This window comes from Sparassis crispa (genome assembly GCF_003851025.1).
Source record: "Sparassis crispa DNA, contig_000014F, whole genome shotgun sequence".
Lineage (NCBI taxonomy): Eukaryota > Fungi > Basidiomycota > Agaricomycetes > Polyporales > Sparassidaceae > Sparassis > Sparassis crispa.
In genome coordinates, this window is record NW_020939761.1 from 102,712 (window position 1) to 129,893 (window position 27,182).

At 47.9% G+C, this 27,182-nt stretch overlaps 4 protein-coding genes across 4 annotated transcripts; 2 read left to right on the top strand and 2 right to left on the bottom strand.

Annotated features, from left to right (window-relative positions):
• Window positions 1-3,550: 3,550 nt before the first annotated feature.
• SCP_1500340 (hypothetical protein) lies at window positions 3,551-15,041 on the bottom strand (the record flags this gene model as incomplete). The annotated part of the gene is made up of 6 exons (XM_027764144.1): window positions 3,551-3,594; window positions 7,937-8,044; window positions 11,024-11,147; window positions 11,211-11,219; window positions 11,283-11,375; window positions 14,892-15,041. 6 exons carry the CDS (start codon window positions 15,039-15,041, stop codon window positions 3,551-3,553), a joined length of 528 nt encoding a protein of 175 aa, XP_027619945.1.
• An 811-nt stretch (window positions 15,042-15,852) lies between these two features.
• SCP_1500350 (hypothetical protein) lies at window positions 15,853-16,969 on the top strand (the record flags this gene model as incomplete). Its single annotated transcript, XM_027764145.1, has 2 exons — window positions 15,853-15,965; window positions 16,021-16,969. 2 exons carry the CDS (start codon window positions 15,853-15,855, stop codon window positions 16,967-16,969), a joined length of 1,062 nt encoding a protein of 353 aa, XP_027619946.1.
• Window positions 16,970-21,970: 5,001 nt separating this feature from the next.
• On the top strand, window positions 21,971-22,946 carry SCP_1500360 (hypothetical protein; the record flags this gene model as incomplete). The annotated part of the gene is made up of 2 exons (XM_027764146.1): window positions 21,971-22,014; window positions 22,070-22,946. The coding sequence occupies 2 exons, from the start codon at window positions 21,971-21,973 to the stop codon at window positions 22,944-22,946; spliced, it is 921 nt and encodes a 306-aa protein (XP_027619947.1).
• A 2,698-nt stretch (window positions 22,947-25,644) lies between these two features.
• On the bottom strand, window positions 25,645-26,313 carry SCP_1500370 (hypothetical protein; the record flags this gene model as incomplete). The annotated part of the gene is made up of 3 exons (XM_027764147.1): window positions 25,645-25,744; window positions 25,805-26,093; window positions 26,169-26,313. 3 exons carry the CDS (start codon window positions 26,311-26,313, stop codon window positions 25,645-25,647), a joined length of 534 nt encoding a protein of 177 aa, XP_027619948.1.
• Window positions 26,314-27,182: the final 869 nt, after the last annotated feature.

A 27,182-nucleotide genomic window follows, 5' to 3' on the forward strand; every position in this document is an offset into this window, starting at 1 on the left:
GAAGTATGGTAGTGTAGGAAGAGGCGGTGTAAAATAACGTACGATTTTTCTCACACGCATACTTTTCGAGTAGTTGTACAGCCACGTGGGCATCGCCTTCGACTACGGGATAAATACCGATACTCAGGCGGCTAGGCGCACTGTAACCGTTGCATGCGTTCGTTCTTTGAACTTCGCCGACAAGCCATATCATAATCGGTTTGCTATCGATACACAGGAACCGCTGGAGGTCATTGTCAGAGCCAAACGGGCCCCAGTTAGCATTTTCAGGGACACATGTAATGCCGAAATGTCCGGTGGATCCACTATTATATTTGCTCATCTTCCGAATTTGTCTATAAGGTAAGTACGATCAGTATGTCATATTTTAAATGAATAGAGAGGCTCACTGGGATAACGGATGACTATATTCCCAATTGCATAGACTGTTGATTGATCGTTCACTGAGGCGAGGAGGTGTCAGCTCGACGATGTCAGATAACAGCCTAGACATATTATGAGTAGCATACAGATAATAGCAGGAGGGGTCGATGAACACGTCAGGTAAAGTTTCTGAAGAGGCATTTGATGTAGTTGTTGTAAGATTCTGAGTGATAGATTTGGAAACAGAAGCCGACGGAGGACTGGGGGTTGCTTGAGTGGCAGGGCTAGGAACGCGATGTCAGGAAAGTTCGAATATGGGTTATATCATTACCGTTTCGTGGCGCGGTCGTCCATGGCAGCATCAGAAGCTGAGCATTTTTTAGGCATGATTGTACAAGCAACGAGGAGAACCGAGTTCATAGGGTGGAAAGCAACACCTATGCATGAAAATGAGATAGGGGTTACAGTGGTCTAGGTGGTTGAAAATCTTCGGTGAAGTGGGTAAGATTGTGGAGCAGGAGCCAGTGTATGGGAAGCTGAGACATGGATTTTGCCGAGCATATTAACATGGCATTTTCGCTATAGCATGCCAATAGCGAATAGTGTAGACACCCTCAATCAGTGTGTGGCATACTTAGTAGAACACCCGCGGATTCGATATGTATCGTAGTATGAGGGGGATGGGATAGAGGAAATAAAACAAGCATAAGTCTCCTATTTTGATAGCGGATGGAGATAGGTATCGGAGGGAGTGATTTAGGAGGTGAGCGGCGGTGATATCGAGGAAGGTGACCAAATTCTAGGTAAATGGTGGTCAGTGTATGAATGCGGAAACAGGCACAAATAGAGGTCTTACATTGTCACAAGTGAAAGCAAAAGAGTCTGCTGACGGATGATCTGGCAAGACTATGATCAAAATACGACGTTGGAATTGAAGAGGACGTACCCAATATTTGCGACAACTTGTGCGAATCAGTGTTGCTGAGCAGTTTCATTGTAAAATCACACCGATTAGCTTGGATTCGGAGAGATTGGATGGTGCCAATGGCATATACGGTGAGGGCATTGCCATTTACAGAGAAGTAAGTTCCAGCAGCAGTGCGAGCATAACAGGCGTTGGGCGGAACAGTGTTAATGGAGTATTGGCTATTAGACAGATTGTGAAAGAAGAGAAAGTTGTGGATAAGTCTGAAAGGTTAACAGGGCATTCAATAGCCACTACGATGGAGATGAAATGACGTATGGGGCAAGTATATCTGGGGAGACTGGAATTACTACATCGTGTAGAATGTGGGTTACTCGAACATCAATGGAATCCATCGCGTTGCACAGATGCGAAGTTGAGAATTATCGGTGATGCGCCTTGTAGCAAAACGTGGGGCAGAGACGGGGGTCGTTAACTCTGTTATGCAGAAACTTAAGGAAATTGGTCGAAATTTATAAGAGTCACAAACCATCCTGTTTCAGTATACGTCCTGCGTTAATGTTTGTTAACGGGATCAAAGCGGAGCAAGCAATGTACCAATAGCATACACACCGTGAGGTTCGAGGCCCGATGATTACGGCTATTTGTGTTCTGGATGGGATGATAAACGAAAGAGACAGGGATGAATAACCGTGTGTGCGGTTCCACCTCCCCAAGAACCTCGTTAGGATTCATTTTGTGCTCACGATGTCGCTCGTTCAGCGTAAGTCCTGCACTCACCGATATTTCTGTCTATGTTATTGAGCAACGAGGTCAACCATAGATGGTAACGGAAAGATGGCGCACGACATGTTTCCGGAATATTTGCCTCGTTATGATTCGAATATGCAACATATAAATCCGGATACGCTCGCTCCGTGGCGGGTAATTCCACTTAGATTGGAGCGGCTGTGCAAGTGGGCATATGTCGACTCAGAAGAAGATGATGCAGGGCACTGCAATCATGTGTTGTTGTACTGCCCATCAGTGTTTGAGGCGAGTAACAATAGGGTGAAGATGTCGGTCACCATTCGTCTGCAAGGATTTTTGGGAGAATTTAGTTTGGGTGCGGTGGGAAACTGGACGAGGTGAGTGTGCATGTATTTTCAGGCTCGATAGAATTGAACATCGCATACACTGTAGACACGAGAAAGATGCTCCACGAGCAGTGCAAACTCTCACATTGCATCCCAAACATGTGACAGATGCATTTGAAGCACAGACTAAGACCTTGCAAAACATTCAGAAAGTTGTATTGCGTACTCTCGGGGTAGGTGCAAGCAAGGACCATCATTTGAGGAATTCTGCCATAAAATTGGAACAGCGGGTATTTACACAGGTGAGTAGATGAACTGTTTAAAGCGTGTGGTTGGTATATAATGTCAACTATAGTTGTCGTCGGGACGTTCAGATGTCAAAAGTGCCTTGGAACGATCCGACCAATGGTATATGGCCGCGAAAAAGATTAGTCATCGTTGGAGAGTGGGCACAACTGCGTACCTAGACACCGAAGGTCATCGAGTCCTATGCTCCCCGATGATACTAAACACCGGTGATTTTGTGGACGTATCGGCATTCGTCGAGGTGGTGCATCTTCGAAGGGGAAACTGTAAGGAGACATAAGTTCAATTCGTGATGTATGAAGTGCTCCGATTGGAAACGAGCATTGAGTGTGAGGTGAGTTCATGATGATGAGTTGTATGGGTTATTGCGCACGTGGCTGAGCATGATTGAAGAAGGCACTTTAGGCCAGATCAGCCGACGAAGAGGAGAAATCGGTCTCTGTGGTGTATGCTCCATCGGGGCTGGGTCTTTCAGAAAATAGCATTCATTTTGCGGAGGATAAGTGTAATGCAAGCATGGAAGGTATGTGTTATAGCACGGTACATTGACGACAACAGCTGATAACTTCTGAAGCATCGACGAAATCGTCTAGGATTGGAGTCAATATCAACAAACACGCAGATGTATTAATGAGTGATGCTGAAGATTTGTATGAGGATATGAGTGACGGTGAGACCAGTGAGCTGGCAGAAGAGGAAAAATGAAGGAGTATGTTTGGAGTCAGTAAGTGGGTTTAGTTCTGTGGTAAGTAGCGAATTCAAGTATATCGATATTGATTACTATATTGCACTGATAAATGGTTTTCTCGGTCGATTCTCTACACGAGATGATTAGACATATATAACGTAGATGAGCATTCAAAGCAAATACCAGTCGAGTCTACGCATCATCATCAAGTATGTCATCATAGTTCTTGTAGCTATCTGTTATCGTGAAGGTCCATTTACTGGATTGGTGGCATGGTAGACATAAACGATCACAGGGAGGACCAAAAAACCTCCATCGTATGCCAAACAATGGCAAAAAGGTCGAAGGTCATTCAGCCGGGATGGCATGGGATCCATCAAACGTAAGAACAAGGCTGGCACGGTCCCCGAATTCATGATAATGTCGGAAGCAAGACCACGAAGTACGGCAGGGATGTTTGACTGGGGTATCAGTCCAATCTGAAGAATGGAAACCGAACTGATATTGTTGTGTGAGATATTGGGCGAGTGCAATGTATTCATGTTCACTGAAGACACGGGAGATGAGGATACCGCGATTAAGCAGAGTGAGTGATGGATATGCACAGCCAAAGTTATTGGGCGCGACATAATTCATCAGTAACGTTGTCCAGGAGTGGGTAATTGGATAGAGGGCAGACTCCGAAGCACTGCATAATATGTTAATGAGGAACCCAGTCGACGTTAGAAACCTCTTGATGGATGTACAACCCCTCGCCAAAAAATGTTCTTCTTCCTGTGTGGATACAGCTATTGATGTCATTCGCATATGGCGGGTAAGGAAATAATGCACTACGCGCATATTTGTGCGAGGAACACAAATATCCAAGCACATCGGAAAGGATGTCATGTTATGGTCAATAAACCATAGTGCGCCGTGTCCAGTGATAACACTGCTGGTCCGGACTAAACAGGCCTCGAAGGATCGCGGATTGACAATGAAAGGGGATAAGAGGGCAAGTAGTGTGCAATTGAATTCATGGTGAACGAGAGTTGTCCTCCATTTACTAAGTCTCCGCCACAGTAGAAGGGTGGAAAGGTCGAGGTATGAAATGATTTCAGCCTCTATGTCTTCATAAACACTTCAACATAATATCAGCATAACGCTGATTGAAGTGAGACGGATACATACCATATAGAAGACACCATTTGTACTGAACAACTATGTAGCGTACGAAGAAAGGCTGATGAATCGACAGTCTGTGAGCACCTAACCCACAAGCGTCACGCGTGAGATGCTCGAGCCGAACGGTGCCGAGAAAGATCCTGTGAACGGAGGCCGCGAGGTGAAAGGGGTTCATTTGCTGTTCGAGCGAGAATGGACGTGAGTGCAGAGGTGTTTCGCGTTCATTTTTATAGTAAGTGTATGCCCCCTTTATCCAAATGCAGTCAGAATCGCAAAGCCGGGTTACCAATTCTGTCGAGTTGTGGTTGATTGGTTACAATGTAGTCTTTGTCATTTATGCTATCATCGTACAGCTTACCTTTGCCTTACACTCCTTAGGGATGTCATATTCATTTAGCGCAAGAGGTGGCGCGAAATGACCCATACCGTGTACCTGATAGAAATTGATATGCAAGGAGATGTGCGAGGTAAAGTAACATTCAAATGCCAGTAGGGCTTCATCCATTGGCTGTATTATCATCGGATTCAGATGAATTTAACATTGTGGCTGAAAGATCAGATTGCAAACGACTTACATTGCACGTATGCTATTCATTGCGATCACATAGAAACTCAACGTATGAGGTGCATAATGTATGAGCACGATTTTAGCATTAAACAGCATTCCATATCTGATGTCAGTTCGGAAGAATCCTCGTACTCATTGCACCAACAGCGTAATGCAGAAATGAGTTGAATACGATATTGAATTCATATTAAATTGAAACAAGAAACTACATACATAGACGGAGGCGTAGTTTCTATCACTTCACAGTGGCCGCCACACCCTCTTCCACCTCGAGACCATACGACAGTCAATAAGTTGGGTAAAGCAAGCTGTGTGACAATGTCCTCTTCTTCTGCTTCAGAATCCTCGGAGAACGATCCTAGTAAACATGCACTGTCTCCGAAGAAACGTACAGAGCTAGGGCATGCAGAGGATGCATTACATTCGATATTGATGTTATCGTCGCGTCCCCATGTGAAGTCGTACATTCAGAACTGGAAGCCACGGTGTATATATTTATTGATACAGTCGAGGATACGAGGTGGTGGATAATAGAAATCCAAAAGAGAGGTTGGGTTCAAGAGACCGCGACGGCGAAGGGTAAGCTCAGGATAGGCACAACAGAACCCATCTGCTGTGAGATAATTCATAACGGCAGTTGTCCAGAAAAAAGCCAAAGGATAAAGTGCTGTTTGTGTTGCACTCTGTATAATATCGATCCGATGATATCCGCATCAAAGGTGGACAATTTTGTCCACTCCAAAACCTAACGTGTACGGCAGCCAAATTGCGTCCTCTGCGAATGCATAATGTTCGACCTCAATGAGGTAGCATGTCAACCACAGGTGATATCCAACAGGCACATAGATATCTAGATCGTTGGATACGAATGTGCCATCTGGATCCAAGAAATTGATGGTGAAAGAGCCGGATATCAATGACTGGGAAATATGCAAAGTGGTGCGAAGCCCATTGGGATTGTCGACAAAACGGGCCAATCCGACGTTGTACCGATTATTCAGATAATTCGACACGAGACGACGAGGAACAATGTGGGAAGAACCCCAGGCCACAATTGAGCATATGTCGCAGAAGCACAATATATCGAGAATACAGTCTTCTGTCAATCTAGTGGTACAGTGATTAGTGCAATGAAATTAATGAGATGTAAGCAGGACTGTACTTCCTAACCGCACACATTCACGGATAATAAATTGAACAATACGTTGTGAACGACAGATAGAAAGGACTTGCATTGCAGCTGTGGCCCAAGAATCATCAAAATAGGGAGCGATCACGTGCATGCCAAACCGCATCTATTCACCTCATTTGTCATCAGGCACAAAATGTCAGATGTAGACACCAGACAAGTCCAGAGATGTATTCACACTAACACAGGTGACCATATTTACTGAGGATAACAATCAGCCTTTACAATGCAACATCAATGTTCACTCCATTGTTTATATCATGCCTGCCTTTTGCCAGGGACGCAACTCAGACCGACATAGTTACCCGTGATATACTCCCAGCAGATGAGGAACAGTATACATCCACTCACGAGCAAGATGTTATGGAGTCGCATAGTGATACTTTGTATACCCGTCTGCGAAGGTGATTCACGTTCGCACGCATTCCGTCCTCTATCTGAAACACATATTGAGACATATACAGTGCGGTCTGTGGTGAAACAGCATATACTCTAACGAACATGAAGATGTACACGAACAGTTAGACAATGTCGCCATTCGGGAATAGCATTGTAAACGCGCAATGCGAGCTGAAGCTGCTTTTATGCTGGTAAGAAGTTTCGACATACCTCTTCAGAAACACAACTCACGGATTATGTATTACATGTTGATATATACCATCAGTCATGCAGGATCGACCATGGCAAATATAGAGGTGGCATGAGGAGACAAGTACATACAATAAATGACTGGCTCGCTTGTTTATCGCACACGTGAAATCTATATTTTCTGCGTTATTGGCTTCGCGTAAACATTGACAGCCCATTGCCGCACCATCGTGCAGCCAAATGGCTCCTCCATCCATCGTGATATATCGAATTATGAAATGACTACCACCTAAATAAACAATGCCGACCAGTCGCCAGTTGTAGCATGTAGCTCCGAGTAAGAGCGATAATGTAGTATCAATGGAGAGTGAATGCAAGAATGTACCATCAATCAAAGGTTGTACTTCGACGACAATGAAGGATGGGGCAAATGAGAAATTGATTACAGTAGACACGATTGATCCACACATTGTGCATCGACGGTCAGAATTATTTAGCCAGTGGGCACGCAATATAGAGGTGACAGAAAAGGGAGGAGTACCATGGCTATCACTCAGTAATTGCTGATGAATGACCACCACTGTATCCGAGATGAAGTCAGTTGTAGACAGTGGTAGAACATATCTGCATGAAGTACAACATGAACTTTGGGACCCAATGGGTTGAGCATAGTGAAATAGGCATTCGACGATATCAGTCAATGCTGAGAGGACGGGGCCAAATCTAGGAAACCGTACCGTGTTAGACTGAAATAAGCTGTTGTGCAAATGATTTCGAACATCTTCGAGTGACAATTCCCCATCAGATATGCCAGAAAAGCCACGCCAAGTATCCATGAAAAATACATTGTCGGGGAGACGAAGACGATCGATTCTTGCATCGACAAACATATTCCAAAGTATAGTGAGCACCGAGTCATATGCGCAGCTCCAATTATCGGCATCCCATAAGATTCCAATACGAGTAATTTGCAGCGTCGTATTATTTGACGCATTAAAACCAGGTGACAGTGCGGATGCTGTTGTGCATTGACGTTTAGTCTCGAATTCATGTGCAGGAACAAACATACTTGTATTGGCTTTACGTTTGTTCATGCATTGTGGTTGTCGTTGTTGGGAACCGTGTGACTGAGCCTTTTTTGACACTATCCGAAATGGTTGAGGAACTGGAGGAAGCTCTAAGTCATCATCAGCCACATCTATCCACGACAACATGACAGGTATGTCTGCAGGGACGAAGTGTTTACCTTTCCATTTCTGCAAACCATCTATGGCAGAACGACGAGTAGTAGTTGAAATGTACGATGGCAGTTCATTATTATATCGTGCGCACGTTACATAATCCAACATCTCAAGTTCACGAAATTCCCATCGAAGAGCGCTCGATGCGCCGCCGTGAAGCTTCGTCCGATCGTATCCTTCGAGAATAAGTGTACCATTTAAGCTAGAGCTCCGGAATAACACAGTGTATATCGATTGATGTCTGCCATTATGTTTCAAATGGCATGGGTTATTGCATCTCGTTCGTCCTTGACAATCATAATCTGACATCGTGAAGTTGAGTAGAATCTGTACCTGCTCACAATCAATACGAACAGTAGAATCATCGGGCAAACAACACTGAATACTAGTTTTGGCTCGTGTGAGCGAGATGACATTGGGTGGCAATTCTTCAATCTGAACGCTCTTAGGTGGATCAGACAACTTCACAAAAAGAGTGTCGAGAACTTCTTCATCCAGTTTGGACACGTGACTATCCCATTGTACAACTGTCACTTCAGCGCCATTAGTCGCACACAACTCGGTTGCTTCATTCATTTTTAGCATAACAGGCATACCTATACACAAAGGCAAAACACCGGCAAGATTACTGGTGGAGCAAGGCGGAAGATTCCATAGCACCTCTTGCAATTTCCTCGGAATAAAAGATGACATACGAGGTGGGTCCAATACACAATCACTCTGACATTGAGACTGCCGTATAGATGACGAAATCGCGGATTTTTTGGGCCATGAATCAATAGAATAAAAATGGTGCAGAGTCCGTCGGTGATCTGCTGCGAATCGAGAACTCATATATAAATTAATAGCATTCCGGTGAGCGTTCAATGCAGTTATTGTGGATACATACCGAAACTGATCATCCGAGAGAGACAGACAATTGCCACTTTGACCGACAACCCGAGAGTCGAGTAGGTGAAAGTCCTCTTGCGTACAAGCCTTATATTGCATATTCTCTAATGCCCGCCAAAATAATTGATCTTCGATACACATACCAGTCTGTCGCATGTTGCGACGCAAAATGATGACAGTGGTAAACTGGTGCCACAAGGCTTTTCTCATTGCTGCCTGTTGATCTTCATCTCGTTCAGCTACAATGCCCGAATTGACTTTACTGCTGTAGAGACACAGTTTAGCACCCACGGGTGGCAATTGCGCGAAGTCACCTGCGAGGATAATACTACGACCACTGAATGCATGAACAAAATCTGAAAAGGTGAGCATCAACTGAGAACATATATGATAAAGATCCGTACAGGAGAGCATCGAAACCTCATCTAAAAATATCAAATCAACTTTGGCCACACGTTCGTGTATTTTTGACAGTGTATTGGTTGATTTACTCGGAGCATTCGTTCCATCGTATTGTCGCCCGAAACCTAGAACGGAATGATAAGTGTCTCCACCCACCAGAGCTGTCGCACTACCTGTAGGCGCTACCACGAGAAATCTGTAAGCCTCATCGCGAACAATCAAGAAACACATCAAGGAATGTAATACACGCGATTTTCCAGTACCTCCCATACCTCCCAGATACATCCACAATGGGTCATCTTCATGGTGATGGAGAGAACGAGCAGCAAGAACAAATGCATACTGTTGTTCATCGTTAAGAGAGAAATATTTGATAACTCTGGTAAGCAGTAGTAATGCGGCATCCTAAGGTGCACGTATCAAAGGGGAGAGGCAAGTCGACATAGAAGAATCAAAAGCACTGACAATTTTCACAATTCCGGCAGATTCACCAACGTGAACTGGACGTATGGCAGATGGAAAGTCACGTGGTTCATTTGAGACATCATGCATACTGCGTTGCCGCAATCATGCTGCGATGACAGCATTTTTTGCATTACAAACTACAGCCTTCCAACACGCAGGGGTACGATATTGAAAGGTATGAGGGGCATTGTCTTCTAACTCCATTGACTCTTCGACCGGAGACCGCACGAAAATGTTGTTTAATAATGCAGATATAGCCGACATATGCATTTGGATCTTTGCAGTGTTAGTGCCTACACCCTCCATAACCTGAAGTAAGTCAAATATATGACCATCCGCAAACTGTGTCGAACGCTGCATTTCAATATCTTCTTCTAGTACATCTGCAAGACTGTCTTCAAATGAAGCAATTCCACGGTCCTCCATTGCCAATGCACAGCAAATAGCAGAATAATCGTCACACGCATCCAGACACTCATACAACATGTTCATATGATCCATTACTCGTGCACGATGTGATGCAAATACAGTTGCATCAAACGCAGCCTTCCATGTGCACCGATCACCCATAATATCCTTTCCATTCCGCCATCCACATGGAGAGAAAAACGTAAGCACAGTCTTGCTGTACTCGTTCAAATCGCCTTTATCACGCCTAGGTAAACTACCTCCGACAAAGTTCAATATTTTTGGATACTGCAAAACATGTACAGCATGTGTAAGTCGTGACGGATGGCCATTTACAAAGGTGTGTCGTGCGGGAGTTACGTTATCTTCGTCGTTATCTAACAATTCTTCACCATCATCCGGTCCTTCATCCAGTGTCGAAACAACACTCGGTGCTGATGGATCGGCATCAGGTACACCTGCAAGTCGATGAGGGATTCGCTTAACAACAGTCCTACGCAGATAATCATATAGTGTCCATGATTCAAAAACCATGGGCCGAAAAATATAATCATTTATTCGTGTAATAGGAACTACATCGCTGTCCGTCATGCTGATAACAACATGCTCTGAAGCTAATATGTCAGTTTCACCAGTTCCAACCTGTGACTGACCGACATAGTTTACAAATGTACACCAGAAAAAGGTCTTGAATCGCATGTTGGTATAATGATCGGGATGCCCCAACAGATTAGCACAAAGAAACGGACCTCCTGTCTGTTGTTGAGCTATAAGAGCATTCACAATCTTTGTAACTAATTTTCGAGTGGCACCAGACATCTTATCTCCCAAAGTTTTGACATCATCCATGCGATCCATAACAGCCTTCACCATCTGAAAAATGGAATAGGTAGTCAGCGGACATTTCGTAACATAATCAGAAACATAGGCAATTACCGCTCGAACCTGTGTACCTGAAACCAAACACGTTACATCAGTATTGCATCATAAAACATAGGACAATATTACATTGTATGTGTTGATCCACTCCTCCGTCTTCTTGAACCGTATAGCACCAGTGTCTTGATCGACGATGGTATGTTCGAACATTTCCCGCAGAACCTAGCTCAACAATAGCGATTGGGACCTCGCAAACAATCGCGATTATGTCTAGGATCGTGATGATTCGATGTGTAAACAATCTCATCCACAGCTTCACACACTGACTGATACCAATCGCTTTCATGCTGCGCATTTGTCATCGAAGGCAGAGGACACAGTAGATGGGTCGTAGGATCTCGATAGGCAGATGAAGATATACCATCTGAACGTAAGCACAATGTGGTTTTCTTCACCTGTATCTTTTGTTCAACTTCCGTCGATGTACCTGTCGAATAATCTCCTGTATGGCAACTCTCAAGCCATACAAGCAACTGCTGCCTAAATTCACAATCAGACAGAATTTTATCTCGAATCTGTTATGGACTGAGACAACCTAGAATCCATAGAACCATGTGTAAGTGAAGTGTCAGTCGTCTCTGAGATTCAACAGGAGCGTAATATGCTTCAGTCGGACCAAATAGACTGCACTCGCCTGAATCTGCACGTAAAATGTTCTTAATAAAGGACGTCACCATCAGATGAAAAAACCGAGCACAGGCAACCGGATTTCAAGCAATTGCTCAAAGCTGATGTTCAGCATCTCCCGCGGAAGGATGAGAATCAAGCAAATCAATCTTCTCACTGCAATAATACAGACATATCGGATGCTTAAAATCGACAGGGGCGAACGTAATGAAAAATACGGGAACACCTTTCTCGATAATGAGAGATTTGATTTCGTTGTGTTGATACTTCCTACGCATAGCCGATCCTTGTACATGCCCCGCTACATGATCGATAATTGACAATAATTCAAAACATTGTTGTTCCGCAGCATCTTTTGGATGCACATACTCTTCATGTTTACCGCGGTCAATCAATCGCTCCAATGCTGAAGAATTAATAGTCATAATCTTTTCCCGTACAGACTCAAAATTTCGTTTTTCCGTCAATATATAGCCACCACTACTACTGTCGTGGATTTGATTTTGATTGAACACAATAAACGGAAAAAATTCATCGACTTGAAACCGACGATCGGCATAGAGTAATAAATGGCGTAGATGAGGTTGCCGCTTCAATTTGACCTCGATATTCGGATTCTCTAAACCTCCCAATCCATATGGAAACAACCAGGGGAACATACCGGGATAAAGTTGAGGGTTATGATACATACTAGCAGGTGCAGCATCATGACCATATGCTAACACCTTTCCCCCCGTCTGGAAATATTTTACAGTGGTCGCGATCTTCTCGCTGTAAGACATGTTTATAAGATCACCACCTGACAGCCCATGAACAATAAAAGGACAAAACCCCTTTTCAGTTCCACGCTCATCCTCCATCTCAAACGATGACATAGCTTCTCCAGGAACACCGCCATCGATACAACGATGAAGCACACATACAGGAGGTTCGTCTTCAGCGTACAATGCCAAATTGCTCTCTGAGATTTGTACGTCAGTATAATCGCTATGATTTAAACATAACCATTGCAACGCACGAAGCACTACACCATGTCGCACCAACAAAGGGGTACGCTTCACATCATCCACTGTAGGAATAGACAATCCAACGAACAAAATAGCCAAACACTGATCAAAATCCTCCCGTAAAGGTGGAAGCACACTGTGCATCCGTGCAACGGGCTGTGGAAATGCCACAGCGTTCGCGCACAACTTTCTCTGACCTTTGTCAACCTGAACAACAAAGAAATTATGCCGATAACGCGCAATCAACAGTTTTTCTACAAACCAAAGATCTCGCAACACCATGGGAACATCCCCCAGCCACAATCCATTCGCCAATGAATGCGATGGCAAACGATGCCTCATAAGACTACGCAGACAGGAATCACACACCTGCAACATGCGATCACGAGCGTACGTAGAATATAAGATGGGGGCATGCCGATTGAATATGATCGACGACGTCTCACCGCGCTCTTCGCACTCGACACCATATCCTCTGCGTATCAACAGCGTCAAATCAACATTCTTACGAGCGACAGAAGTCAACATACTATGAATCATCAACTCACCACACACTGCGCAAGGATTCTCGCTGATGGCAGTGAAAGAAGTATACTCGCACCAATCAGATATGAATCGAGCCAGATCTGCGACACAAGGAGGATCAGGGGGAAACCGCACCTGAGGATGGTCAACAGTCACAGATGGAACAGTTGGAATATCCACACCGAACTGCGATGGAAGACACGAATTGTCCGGTAAAGCATTAGAAGGTGGATCGCCACACACACACACCATAACAGAGTACAGAGCCCCACAAAATGGACTGCAAACATGTGCTCGTAATGACAACTCGACGTCTTCCTAGTCTCCCAAAGCCAGACTACAAAATCAGTCCTATGAGAGGTTGGAGGGATGGACTGATATAGGTCTGCTTTCAAATGCGCCCCCTTAACCGTAGTACAGGATTTCACTCGTGAATGCAGATGCCGAAGAGATGCCGTTGATCCGGCCGTGATGCCGACCTCGGGTTCCTGGCTGAAACAGTGGGTCGTCGCGTTGTGTCAGGACGTTGCAGGACATTGTTCACCTCCCCCAAGGCAAAGATGTTCCCATTCCTGTCTTCCCAGAGCCTGTTGTCACAGGGAGAACATTGGTGCCTTATAATGCCTTGTAGACACCTTCCAGTTGATAGTCATGTGGATCATAAGGTAGAGATCTCGCAAGTATTTGCCGGCAGAGTGTGAGTCCCTCAGGTGAACTGAATTGAAATGAGCATGGCCCAATGAATGTAGAAGTCATTCTGACATTATGAGGATGGTGGAATGTATAATTATTGGAAAATTCATGCGACGCAGAGGGTGTTGTCTTGCAGAGGCCGACGTGTCGCGTTACACCAGATCTACTCGACGCGTTTCGGAGATCAAGTTGCTTATGTAACTCCGAAATCGTGTACTACGGTGAAGCACCCTGATTTGAAAGCAGACTAACGTCTTCCAGCCTACGCGTATGATCGAGACCGACACGATGCAATTTCGCGATCATAAGCAAAGAACGATAAGGTAACACGGACGTCAGTACTGCCATAGGTACATCAACCAGAATACATGACGCACTCCGTTCAAACACAGGGCGAAACCGAGCGACCGTGGTTAACCCTTGATATTCGACATGGGCGACCGTGGAGAGGCATTCACCGGTACCACACACGACGCGAAACGAACGAACAAAGGTAGCCGACAAGCGACACGTTCGCCGGGCACCACCACGCTGAGGACAACACGTGTACCTCGCACAAATCTGACGCGCACACCGCACATCAACAAAACGCGGCAAGAAAACCGCACAGACAGCGACGACGAGCACAACGATGATCATACCCAAAAAGCAGCAGTTCATTGTTATCAATAATACGGTAGGAAGAAGCAAAGCAAACGAAACGCAGAACCCAACACTCAAAAAATGCCGACGTGCCGAAATAGGAGGCAGACCTCCTATGGTTATGTAAGCAAAAGGCTCACCATCACCACCTTATAACCCGATTTAGTGAAATCGGAATGAGTACTCCGCGGCCATACCAAGCTGCCACCGTCGGTGATCCGAGTCTACCACCACCGAAATGAGCAATGACCACTGCTCTCTGGATGTCCGCTGTCTCTGAGGCGCCAGCCACGGTTCTATCGAACACGTCGTGCGTCTGCGGGTGCACATCCATCGTCAAACTGAAATTTGGACTCAGTGTCTTCGGGGCCCTGTGTGGAATACAGAAATCTCGATAAGCACACATGAGGGCTTCCCTCCTTCAAGCACCGTGATCTCCCGATACCTCACGACCCCGATTTCAATTGCGAACACCCATATTCAACCTTGGTACCTCATCTTAGTCCGATCCGACTACTTACACGATCCTGGATAGCTGTGGATTCCATGAGAAATGCCTTGTGTTGGTTATCTACGAATGCTATAAGTCTCTGAGGAATCGGGCCGGTGAGGAATGATTAATGACTCTGTATATGCCTAGGACTTCCATCCGAATATGACATAACGTTCTGATGTCTTCTCGTTCAGCAGTCCGTACTGCCTTCATCGGAGACACATCCTCTGTGACGGGAGAAGTTCGAGCATTGCCGACGCGGACTGTGGATACGCCCGTCTGACAAACACCGCACAATCTACTAGAAAACCATACGAAGAGGGAAGAACAGATGGTCCATCCGAATAGTGAAGGTATCTTAGCGGTCATCCAGCTACACTTTTTCTTTCCTTGTTTTTCAGTTTGATCCCGTTTCAGCCTACGTTTTCAGCAAGACATCATCCGTCTTGACCTTTCACCGAAGAGCCGATTGTATTTGTGGTCCAAGCTCCGAGTGGCTGCGCCTCGTGCATGCATGTTCTCACTTACGTATGCACCAAGGGTCCCAAAAAACCTTATAAGCGTTCAATAGTCCCGCATAGCATCTATACCCAGTCTGTCCTCACCCCTTTACCATCTCGCCTCTCTTTCCCTTCGAAATATACTGTACGCCATGCAGCACGACGCAACACGTTCTAACAGCAATAACTACACGTCAGAGCTGGCCTCTGCCCTTCTGGAGATGAACATCGGCGAGCATGCAGAGACTGGCATGCGACAGAGAGCGTACGTCGGCCTACGTCACCCCATTGTCATGTAATACTTACTCTCTTCTCTGTAGTAATCGTCCCACGACGTCCAGGGACATAGAGACTCGTCGAGCGGGGCGGAGTCGCTGGTCTGACTTGCCCGAATACCACGTGTACCCGTCATCCATGAGTACAAGCATGAATACGGCCTTTCCCGACGCACACCTGTTGAGCGCTCGCTCCGGGCGCGGTAGCATTGCAGAGCCATCAAGTCGCCGTTCTTCTTCCGCCCATCGCTCTTCTTCCGCTCACCGTTCTTCTTCCGCTCACCGTTCGCCTTCCGCTCACCGTTCCTCTTCGACTCAACGCAATGCATCCTTCCGCCGAAACCCATCCACTGACCCCATTGCATCCACTGGCCGTGCTATTCATCCACAGTTCGAGCCTTACCCCGTTTATAATGTCTTTTCACTACCTACACGGCATTTGTCCTCCCGCCCACCACGGACGGCATACTACCCCAACATGCAGCCCATGAACCCTACACCCCAGGTGTACGCACCTCCATTGTCAAACGGTCCCTCATACCCTTCATTTCGCCAGACAGGGCCAGGTGGTGCAGGAGGGTACTACGCTCCTCCGCACTACTGTCCTCCAGCTCCCATAGCTCAACCGCACCCCCTTCCTCAGAGGCAGGATCCCATCCAACCTGACTTCTCCATTCCGACTCGTGTGCGTTGCCGTTGGGGTGATGACTGGTGCCCCATCGAGCTGGACGATACGTCCCCTGGCGGGATCGATCGCCATCTGCGCGACTACCATCTTGGTGTGCAGCCCGACAAGCGGGCGAGCGGGAAGTGTTTGTGGGCCGAGAACGACGTACAGTGCGGCCGCCCCATGGCATACGGCAGCCTCGGAAAGCACATCGCTTCGATGCACCTGCACTCGACGGAGCAGGAGTGTCCGAACTGCGGGAACACTTATGCACGACAGGATGTGTTGACGAAGCACTTGCGGCGGGCGTGCAAGGGAAAGCCTTGAATATGTAATTGCCCATGGTCCAATGTGTGGACATTGCTTCTCGGTCGGATTCTTGGGGCTGTCAAGCGGCCTTGATGGCTGGCTTACCTACCCTCCCCCGAGGCTCGTTTCTGCTGTCCAGTAATTCGCTGGCTGCTTCTCATACGCTGGCGCATTTATTTGTATTCGTATGCATCCTTTGATGTATTATCTCGCTCATTTCTCAACATTATGTAGTTGTACTACGTGACGGCATGCCGATGATTACGGATTTATGACCTGTACCATGGCCTTCCACGAAATGATAATCTCCGTGGAATAGTCCTTGCAGCGATGAAGTACTCGCACCATGTACAATATTCTCCTACAACATTGACAGGACACGAAGCTGTAGCTCGTAGTATGGATACATGGTCGTGAACCTCAGATCGGTAAAGGTTGATTGCAGAGATCTAGCACTGAAGCAAGAAAGAGAATTAGGAACCGTTGGACCTAGCGGCTTGGCATCATCGTTTTCCCCGGTTTAATGACTAGCACTAGATGGACGAGAAATCGTCTGAAAAGCAGATGGAACGGCTAAAACAGATGGAACGGTAAAAACAGATGGAACGGCGAAAAGAGATGGAACGGCGAAAAGAGATGGAGCGGTGAAAAGAGATGGAGCTGCGGAAGCTTGAAGTAATCTATACCCGATTCCAGTCCCATAGACCAGGAAGATGGGGATTGTCTTGAACCATCGAATACCAGGCAGACCACGACATAGCGAGAAGACGGACGTGAACAGGCTGCAACATATCATCGAGCCGATTGAAGAAGTACAACACTGGTTGAGAGCTGAGGGGGTTATGTTGGGCGCCGAGTGCGATATCTCGGGATATGCAAGCCTCGAGACAGTAGATACGCTGCTAGAGAAGTCAGAGGAGAGGCAGGATCGGCAAGGTGTTGGGGGACAAGAGCGGGAATGAACACACGAGCGCGGGTCGGTTCGCAGAGTGCGAAATATGTTTCCAACAGTCAAACCAGTTGCAGGAACATTTGGTACTCGAGGACGGAACTTAGAGGCGTGGGTGATGAATGAATACTTGAGGTTCCGGATGATGTGAGTACTGACGATTGGAGGCAAGCTCCTGTGGGACATGAGACCGCGCATATCATGCTGTCTCGGATAATCTTGAAAAACAGCTGCCAGTGCGGGGGATTTATTGACAAGACAATCACGACACACTGATGTAAAACTTGATGCACCACAAGAGGTTCTGGATGGCGACGCGGACGGATAACGGGTCGGGAGATGGAGGGAGGATTCAATGCAGCGGCAGGTGATGGGAATACCGCGGTAGTGATACGTATCTGAGATGAGAGTGGCGGTTAGGAGGGTAGCGTGCAAAGAGTAAAACACTGCGCCGCAAATTAATGGTTCCGAGCACACCTGATCAAGCGTGACCCAAGCAGAAGACGAAGGATATTATGCAGAGATAGTGTGAGCTGCGCCCGAAATAATAGACGTTACTTTACCGGTAAGCAATCTACCCCTGTTACGCGCTCGAACGAATTCCCCACCAAAGCCGCTCACGCACGACACGATTTCCTCGTTATTCCGGTGTTGGGAGTCGGAGGGAGACACTCGCGCACGGCACTGCGCCAACGAGCTTGAGAAAGGATCTATGCAAAGTTGGCCACTATCGCACAGAAAAGGCACGCGAGGAGGCACCCATGTGCAGGGAGAGTTCATGCAGATGCATTCTGAACGACATTTCTGAGGCGGATCCATTCGAGAAGTCGCACTCACCAGCTTTATGTGCCACTGCGTTCGACGCCGAGCGATCATTTTTATGTGGAATGTTCGCACCGTGGACTACATCAGTGGTACAGGCGCTGTTTGGTGCTGAAGTCAGAAAAATGCGCCGGATATTCGCCGATCGGCTTCAACCATCTGAAAAAGAATAGAGGCTACATCGAGCTTCCTTTGGCAAGAAAACGAGTAAGGTACACCATGTAATATTTAGGACCTCACGGTGAGTAACATCTGCAACAACGGTCGGTCTACGTGTGAAGGTCTCTTCTGTCCTTGAAGATGTATTGCCGTGGACGACATTACTAAGTGTATTCACAGGGTCCACCCATTGAACCACAAAAATGATTTGAACCCACGACCAAGCGCTAGCTGGCAAGGTATCAGTCAAGGAGGGCCCGAGGTAAACGGCTCATACTATAGTATGCCATTACATTCTGTTCACACAGTCAGCAATGCTTAACTCTAGTATGCTTGAAAAGGTATCAATGTCGAAGGGCGAAGACGGCGGTAGATAGCAACGGGTTAGGACTCCTTTGGTCCAGAATTGTGTTGACCGCGATGAACCAATGACGGTGTCGGACCAAGCACTCGTATGGACATACTGCGATCCGTGGGAAAGAACGGAACCCTCGATCTCCGCTCTGTCGGCCTACGGACCTATAATGATGGTGATAAGGTCAAACAGATCCGACGCGAGCACACTCACCATCCAAAGACAAAGTCGAGATAAGAATATCAAAAGCACGACGTCGAAGGACACCGTTGGTCAACGGTTTGTTGGACTTATTTTCATACCTAAGCACAGGTAAGTAGCAGAGTGGAGTGGGTTTATCCACATGATGCCACGCCGCGTACAGCCACTACGCTGCCCTGTCACCACCGCCGTTACCCACCTCGTCCTCAAGGCCTCAGGCCTCATCCGGCCCGAGAGCGTCGTCACTGTGTTGCCCCATCACCACCGCCGTCGAGCGTCGTTACCGACTTTTGCGTTCTGTCACCACCATCCTCCGCCGCTACATCCTTCGCGAAGCGACACGCCGCGTCATCCAGGTGCGGGACCGTCAGCATCTTCGGTGCGATATCGCCACCAATCAGCGCTCGCACTCACCATCTTGTCATCGCCATCCACTGCCGTCACCGCTCTTCGCGCGCCGAGGTCGTTCCTATAATGATGCAGTAGGAATGCACAGCGAAGATGTATACGCCTGGCCGAAGGAAGGAGGAAAAGCGGTAACCGCAGGGCGGTAGGACAGCGGCAGATATCGTCATATCTCTCCGGAGAAAATGGTCATGGAACGGATGGCAGCCGCATTGACGGATAGAAGACCAAGTACTGCGGATCCATGAGTCCACGCGAGATATTGTGCACTAGATACCATAGATATCGCGTCTGCCATGTGGCGCATGTTGCATTCACAAACCGAAAACGACGCCCATGGTGACTCAGAGGTCATGCTCCGTGTTGCTGGGTGGGTTGAGTGAACGATAAACTTCTGCCGACTACCCTTCTCGAAGTGTAGATTTGTGCATCTCGTTGAGTGGAGAAAAGCAGGCTCAAGCCTTGTATGCGCCACAGCACGTGGGTGCTTGTTCTGAATATATCGGAGATTGGGAAATAACCATGCTGGCGGCAGTGCAAATTGAAACAGCGGGGCGTTGGTCATATAATGCCCGGCAGTGCCGGCCTGGCCGATGTTACGAACCGTCGTCGCCCAAATTGCACTCAGTCGGCACTAGCACCTGGTAATCAGTATGAGTCTAATGCAGCTGGTTGACGCCGACTCATTACTTGATCAGAGTCAAATCTGAGGGCCACAATAATTCCCCCATTCGAAACAACTTTGGACTACGTGACAACTTCAGTCGCGCCTTACCTCCGAGTCGCCGACCAAACAGAAATTAACAGCCTCTTCTCAATATGTTCTTCCGTACAATCCAACCGCCCAGCAATAGAAACAAGCTATTACACCGAGCGTTACAGCTCGACATACTTCTTTGGCACGAATAACGATATTTCGGCCCTCATAGCGTTTCAGGGTCCACTTTCCCCCCGCCCATAATCTTTACCTGCGAGCTGAATACAATTATCATCTTCCGAGCAGATATTCGAACACTCACGTTCTACGAGCACGAGGATATCCTGCACTCCGTTGCACCTTCTCGGGCAAGTATCACTCGTGTTTCTCTCGCATCATCCTGTCCATACGCAGATCTGATGACTTGTTGCTGATTATGAGGCAGGCCGCGGTATGCGGCCGGGAAATTTGCGGCAATGCTGGGACCATCGTGATTTCATATTCACGCGAAGAGATGGATATCATGCAAATACTAGGTATGGACTTCTTCTAGCGTGCACGCTCACATTATATGAAGACGTCGTGAGAGGATGATGGCGTGGATTAATCTGACATGGATAGGCCTCTTGTAAGGCGACGGCAGTATGGAACGTGGAGGTTCTGGCCGTTGTCGGCGTCAAGTCAGGGCTTCGCTGGGGAACACTCGGATGTTCTCCACGAACAAAGTTCCTGTGCAAGTGGGCTCAAATGGTGATTGGTCGTCCTGCAACTCCGTTTGAATCGACTCATGGCGAACGAGACCTCACATTATTAGATACTAGTTGTTGCTACGTCCCGACTACGAAATTCTCCTGGGCTTCTGGCGGCCTTCTGTCGAGGCGCAGCCGGAAATGTTTGTCACAATTGGAAGATAGTATTTTTCTAGTTCATTATTCAGACGCTAGAGCCCTAAAAGGTCAGATTTTTGATTCTCGTGACGATAAGCTGTGCTAATATCACGGACACGTTCTCGCATTTTTCCAGCTTTAAAAATTTCGCGGCGCCCGCCGGTCCTCGACCACTTGCAACAGTCAACCAATGCAGACCCCATTCAGTGCACGAGCAGAGCAATGCGGTGGGCACGTCAGCTGCCAATATTAACAGATATTTCTCCGCTGTTACCTTGAGATATCCAGGCTGCTATCTGAATATCGCAGAATACTGATCTGCACTTTTCTGCAAGTTGTATGCTGTCTATTAGCCTTTTGAGTCATCCTCCAATTGCCTGACCTGCCGCGTGCTTTCTTCGATATAAGTTCGACGGCATTAGTGCTCCAGCAACTCTCCCCCGCATTCTTTTGCGACACGGTGGCCTTCCACATTTCTCCCTCGTCGTCTTGCTTCACGGTTACGTGTCGCCTCTGTAAGCTTACAATTGCCACGTACACCTACATGGATACGAATACCGCTACTATCTCCAATGTACCCCACAAACGGTATGTGGACGTATCGTATCTTACCGCTCACCAACGCTCATCAAAGCGCTGACAGTTGTCGTAGCTCTGAAGCTCGGAATGTAAAGGCGCCGAAGACAGAGGACGCAGAGGACGTTTCGTGTGCACGCAATGCGGCAACTGGCGGGTCGCACGGTTTGCTCAGTGATGAAGACGATCTCACCCCCTCCGGTGGTGCCGCCTCAATAACCACCCCGCGCTCGACCAGAGGCGATGTGCATGCGATCGCCGCCAATCAGTCCTTAGCCGCCCCCACACCTTCCTCCACTGATCATCGATCGTCCCCTCCCGCGTCTCCCGCCCATCAAGTTCACTGCGTGCTTGCGCCTCCTCTGATACCCCGAAATCTGGCCCTGGCACCATTAAGAAGTGGTCTGCTGCCTACCTTCACCGCCACTGTCAAAGTCGATGGGCTGGACGATCCGTCGTTGTCCGATATTGGGCCAAGTGGTGTAGGAGGATGTCCTACCTCTCCAGTTCCATTGCCATCTCAGTCCTCTCCCCCGTCGCCATCTTCACCACCACCTTCCTCCATGCCTCAGGATCTTCCTCCTCCTGAGGTTCAGGAACAACCATATCGGCCCAACTACTTCCGGTCTCCTCCAGTGCCCTGTCAGTGGGGAGGTGTGTGCGGCATTGGGTTGGATGATGTATCCCCGGGTGGCATTCTCCGCCATCTTCGAGAGTACCATCCAGAAGAGAAGCTGGATAAGCAGACCCGGGGAAGGTGCTTGTGGAGCACCGGCTACGACGCATTGTGTGAGCGTCCGATGATGCAAAGTAACTACGGGAAGCACATCGCGGAGATCCACGTACGGTCCATGGCCGTAGAATGCCCGTCTTGCCGGAAGAGCTTTTCACGGCCAGATGTCTTGGAAAAGCACAGGAATGGCCGATGCAAGGGTAGTGCGTGAAGGTGCGGGGTGGGCTGATACTAGTTGTGAGAGTTCCTACATGCCGCATCGTTGTGGTGGTCGTTCATATCTTAATTTTTCTGCATTTTCCAGGCTGGGAATGGACCTCGCCGCTGGATCTGGCGAGGAACGACTATTTCTGTATTTGCCATTGTACATGTACTTATTTCGTGACGCAGGTGTCATCGCTTTCCTCACTGCCCCGATGTCTTTGCTTTCTGCGCGATGATCTAGAATGCTTTGCCATTGTTATTTCGCTGTCTTATGTTTGTTGTATTTCGTGACGCAGGTGTCATCGCTTTCTTCACTGCCCCGGTGTCTTTGCTTTCTGCGAGATCATTTAGAATGCTTTCACTTTTTTTTTTGAATCCCGTTTATTGTCCTCGAGGGCGAAGCCCTTTGGTAGACAATAATTACTGTATCTAGCTTGTATCTCGCTCTCGAGCGGACGGGGGAGACAAATAAAATGCTTTCACTTCATTCCTTGCTCTGTGCGATTGCCGTCCCCAATTCATAGTTTCAGTTTCATCTCTCCGGTGAGCCCTGCCTGTGGGATTGCGCGTGCGGCATAGAATTGGAAGACCTTTCCTCAGGCGGCATCCTTCGCCATCTACGCGAATGCCACCTTCCTGGCCCCTAGCAGCGGCAGCGCCCGGGGTAGTGCCTTACCACTTGACTTGCAGGAAGTGCGGTACTCTGCTATCTAAGGAACACATTTTCAAGAGACATTTGATGTGGTATGGCCCCGTTCGGTTGTAAGTTGTGTCTGTGAGTTCTGTGTTCCATCGGTTTGAGCTTGTGTTCTGGTGAGTTGTTCTGCTCTTTTACCATGAAGGTGCGGTTGACATCGTACTCAGGTTCTGTACGCTCATATCTCCGTCTTCTTTCTGCGCACGATGCATGCAGAAGCACTGAGCTTCCATTTCCTGTTTCGCTGTTCTGATCCCAGTCTTCATATACCAACACTCTGGAGACCTGTCGTTGATATGCTTTCATCTGCGTTATCGCCAGTAGGTCGCTGTATGACTCGCGTGTTCGACTGCATGCAGTCATTTTGATATAATTTGACGGTACCTCTGTGCTGTATTCTTTCCTATCCCCATTTCCACTTGTTCCCTGTATCAACTTTGCAATAGAATGGCTTATGACCCTTAATGGAGAGACACGATGTATTGTGTCTTTCTGCTATCAGTCATTGCTATCCTTCGCGCAGTCTGTAAGTATGTCATGTCGCACCTTGCTCAGACTCAGAAACGTATTCACACCATATACCCTTCTCGCACGTCCTTATACACATCCCCCCTTCCAGTATTATGTTCATGCATTCTTCGCGTAGGCACGCCAGGCCACTTTCGAAACGTATGTTCGGTAGTTCATGTTATCTAGTAACACGTTTGTCGATTACCGTGTGAACTAAGAATGGATCGTTACGCGCCGGGTTTTGTGCTGTGCCTTCATGTCGATTCCTCTATCTAGATATTCCAGCAGTCTTGTCGCAGCCATGCTATTCGAACATCACTGGCTCTGGATTTCCGCGGTGTGGGAACGATCTCCGAGACGGCGCAACACCTGGGGTGATCCTCGCCTTGGAGCAGCGAGAGCAATAGATGAATGATCCAGTGGACTTCAATGTAATCACATCCTGCGTTAGAAGAGAACAAGCGCGATCAGATCAGCAGTAAGCAACAATAATGAAACATTACAGTCATCGCATGGCTTGTCAAGGGTCGTAGCAGAACCAGACGCGCAGAACGATTGATTCCATGCAGAAATCGGCGAACTCATGCGATTTTGTGGTACAAGCACTCCTCGTGCCAGAGATGACTTCATCATCCAACGAAAGGCTCGGAGCAGATGGTAGCAAAAGCCCGACGTCACCGGACTGCAACTCTAGATGATGGGGCCGGGCACTTGGCGGGACGACTTCGAATGATATTATTGATGGCTGCGCTGCGCCATAGTCCTCAAAGGAGTATGGATACTCGTCAGACGTATGGGCCATGCGATGATTCACTGGCGGCTAGGAAAGAAAGGACGTCTGCGCGGAGGAGTGGCCAAAATAAGAGGGAACGCGTCATATCCTGTGAAAAATGAAGGCAAAACTGTAAGCTGCTGCTAGGCGAGTACATGGCCGGGGGAGGCACGGGAAAGGGGATTGCAGTCATTGACTTGGATATAGCAAGAAGGGCGATGCAGAGGTGACGAGCGTGGTGAGATCGAGGGGATGGAGCTCGTGGAGAGACCAAAGCTTACACGGCCCACCCGTGACGATGAATGACAAGCATGAAGTGAACACGACATCGTCAACAAAAGATATATCGTCAGGCGACAGTCTCCGTGCATACGAAACAAGCCTACGCACGGAGAGCATTTGTCTTTTGAAATCAAGAGGGTGGACAATAATGCAGGTAAACACAAGGGTAACGGCCTGCGTAAGTGACGGAGAAGAACCTCTTCATTGCGAAGATCGATGCAAACACTGCGAGCACATCGCACGAGGAAACAGCGTGCAAGAGCGACCCCGGTACAACAACCTAAGCCAAACGGAAAAGATAGCGGCTAGACTAACCTCCAAGGGTTACAGCACTGGACTTTGCATAACATCTTAGAGCGCTAGATTATTTCCAGGGTGTGACCTTCTTCTGTTAAAATATGGATCCTAGTCTTCCTGGTATAATCTCGGCCCTCTTCTTGGAAATTACAAACCCCCTCCAGAATAGATGCAGAGAGTCCGAAATCGACGCGAAATTGGACACAATAGTGCCGATGCTGGGGCTATTGCACGGTCGAAGGCCCTGCTGAAGGGTGCCTCAGCGATATTGTTACTCATCAAATATGACACCGAAGAGCACACGTACAGAACATGCGCCTCTTCGGAAAAATCGCATTGAGAAGACATCTCATTGGACACGTAAAGCCGCGGAATTGAAGGGGAATATCTGACGCTGAGAGAGGTGAAAGCCATGCTTTGAGTGTGCGACCGGCGGGCCACTTTCATCCACCCACGAAGAACACGCGTGCATCGATGGTGGAGCAGATAGAGTCTCCCGGGGATCCAAGATACAGTGTCCTTGCCAGGTAGGGTTGGACATTCGAAGGCTACAACGGGCAGCAGAGCGGTTCGAGAATCCAGACCAGGCATAGCCTCTGGAAGCCCAAAAATATACAGGGGCGAAGAATGAGCCATCACGTTAGTGAACCAGTACACGATGTCCGACGTACGCGAAATGACGCTCAAGGCTAGGCCAGCGACCCTGGCCGGGAGAATGAGCAAAAGTATGGCATAGAGAAGCACGAGTGTGCGGTCGGATGGCCAACCGAAGAAGCGTGGACAGACCCATACGGAGCTATGGTTCTGGGGAAGCATGGTTCGGAAGGGGATGACGAAAATGCCGAGCCATCATGTTGCCAGTGCGATACTCTCACCGTTGTCGACAGTGCCTTCTACAACGTAAAGCCTGGATAGACGCCTCAATAGCAATTACCAAAGGCGGCCGCACCAACGCCGACCATTCGCAGACTAGTCAGAGAGACATGGAAACTAGCTATTGCGCACCCGAGTGGTCGTAAAGACGAGGCAGTAGCAGGATCCGTGAGAGGCGAGCAGGAATTTTCTCCATGAGTGTTCCTGCGATTATCGGCCGCCCCGGGAAGTTACGAATTTTGGCGTCAGTAAAGTCACTCTCCGTGAGGTAATCGAAGAGCCATTTGAATTAGTCGCGGGCGGCAGGTAGACATGAGGCGAGCCACCAAGATTCTGAGAAGGCTTCCGAGAATCAGCCCGAAGGGGTGGAAATCGGCGCGGGGTGAGCATGGAAGGAGAGACCCGGCGACAACAGCAGGAACCTGCCTTGTGATCCGAGTGGCCCATTGATAGTACTTGGTCGAGGAGGTGAGAAGGCTAGGCGGGGCAGTTCGTCCGGATGGCCCAGAAATTGGGGCAGACTACCACGCCGAAGTATGCCAGGGCCTGCTCATAACAATAACGGATAGACTATTTGAGCAATCACCTCATTCCAGGGTCCATTCTAAAAGCATGTAAGCAGGACGGGTGAAGCGATGCTGCAAGATAACAGAAAAATGACGAACACGAAAAATGATATCTCCGGCTAAGAGGCTAGCTATCGGTTGAGGACCATACATCTGAACTGCAATAAGGCTAAAAGTTTCGAAGATAGCTTTGACTGACACGGATCAGCTCCTTGAAGTTGTCTTCTCCGAGTTTAGTCACGGTCC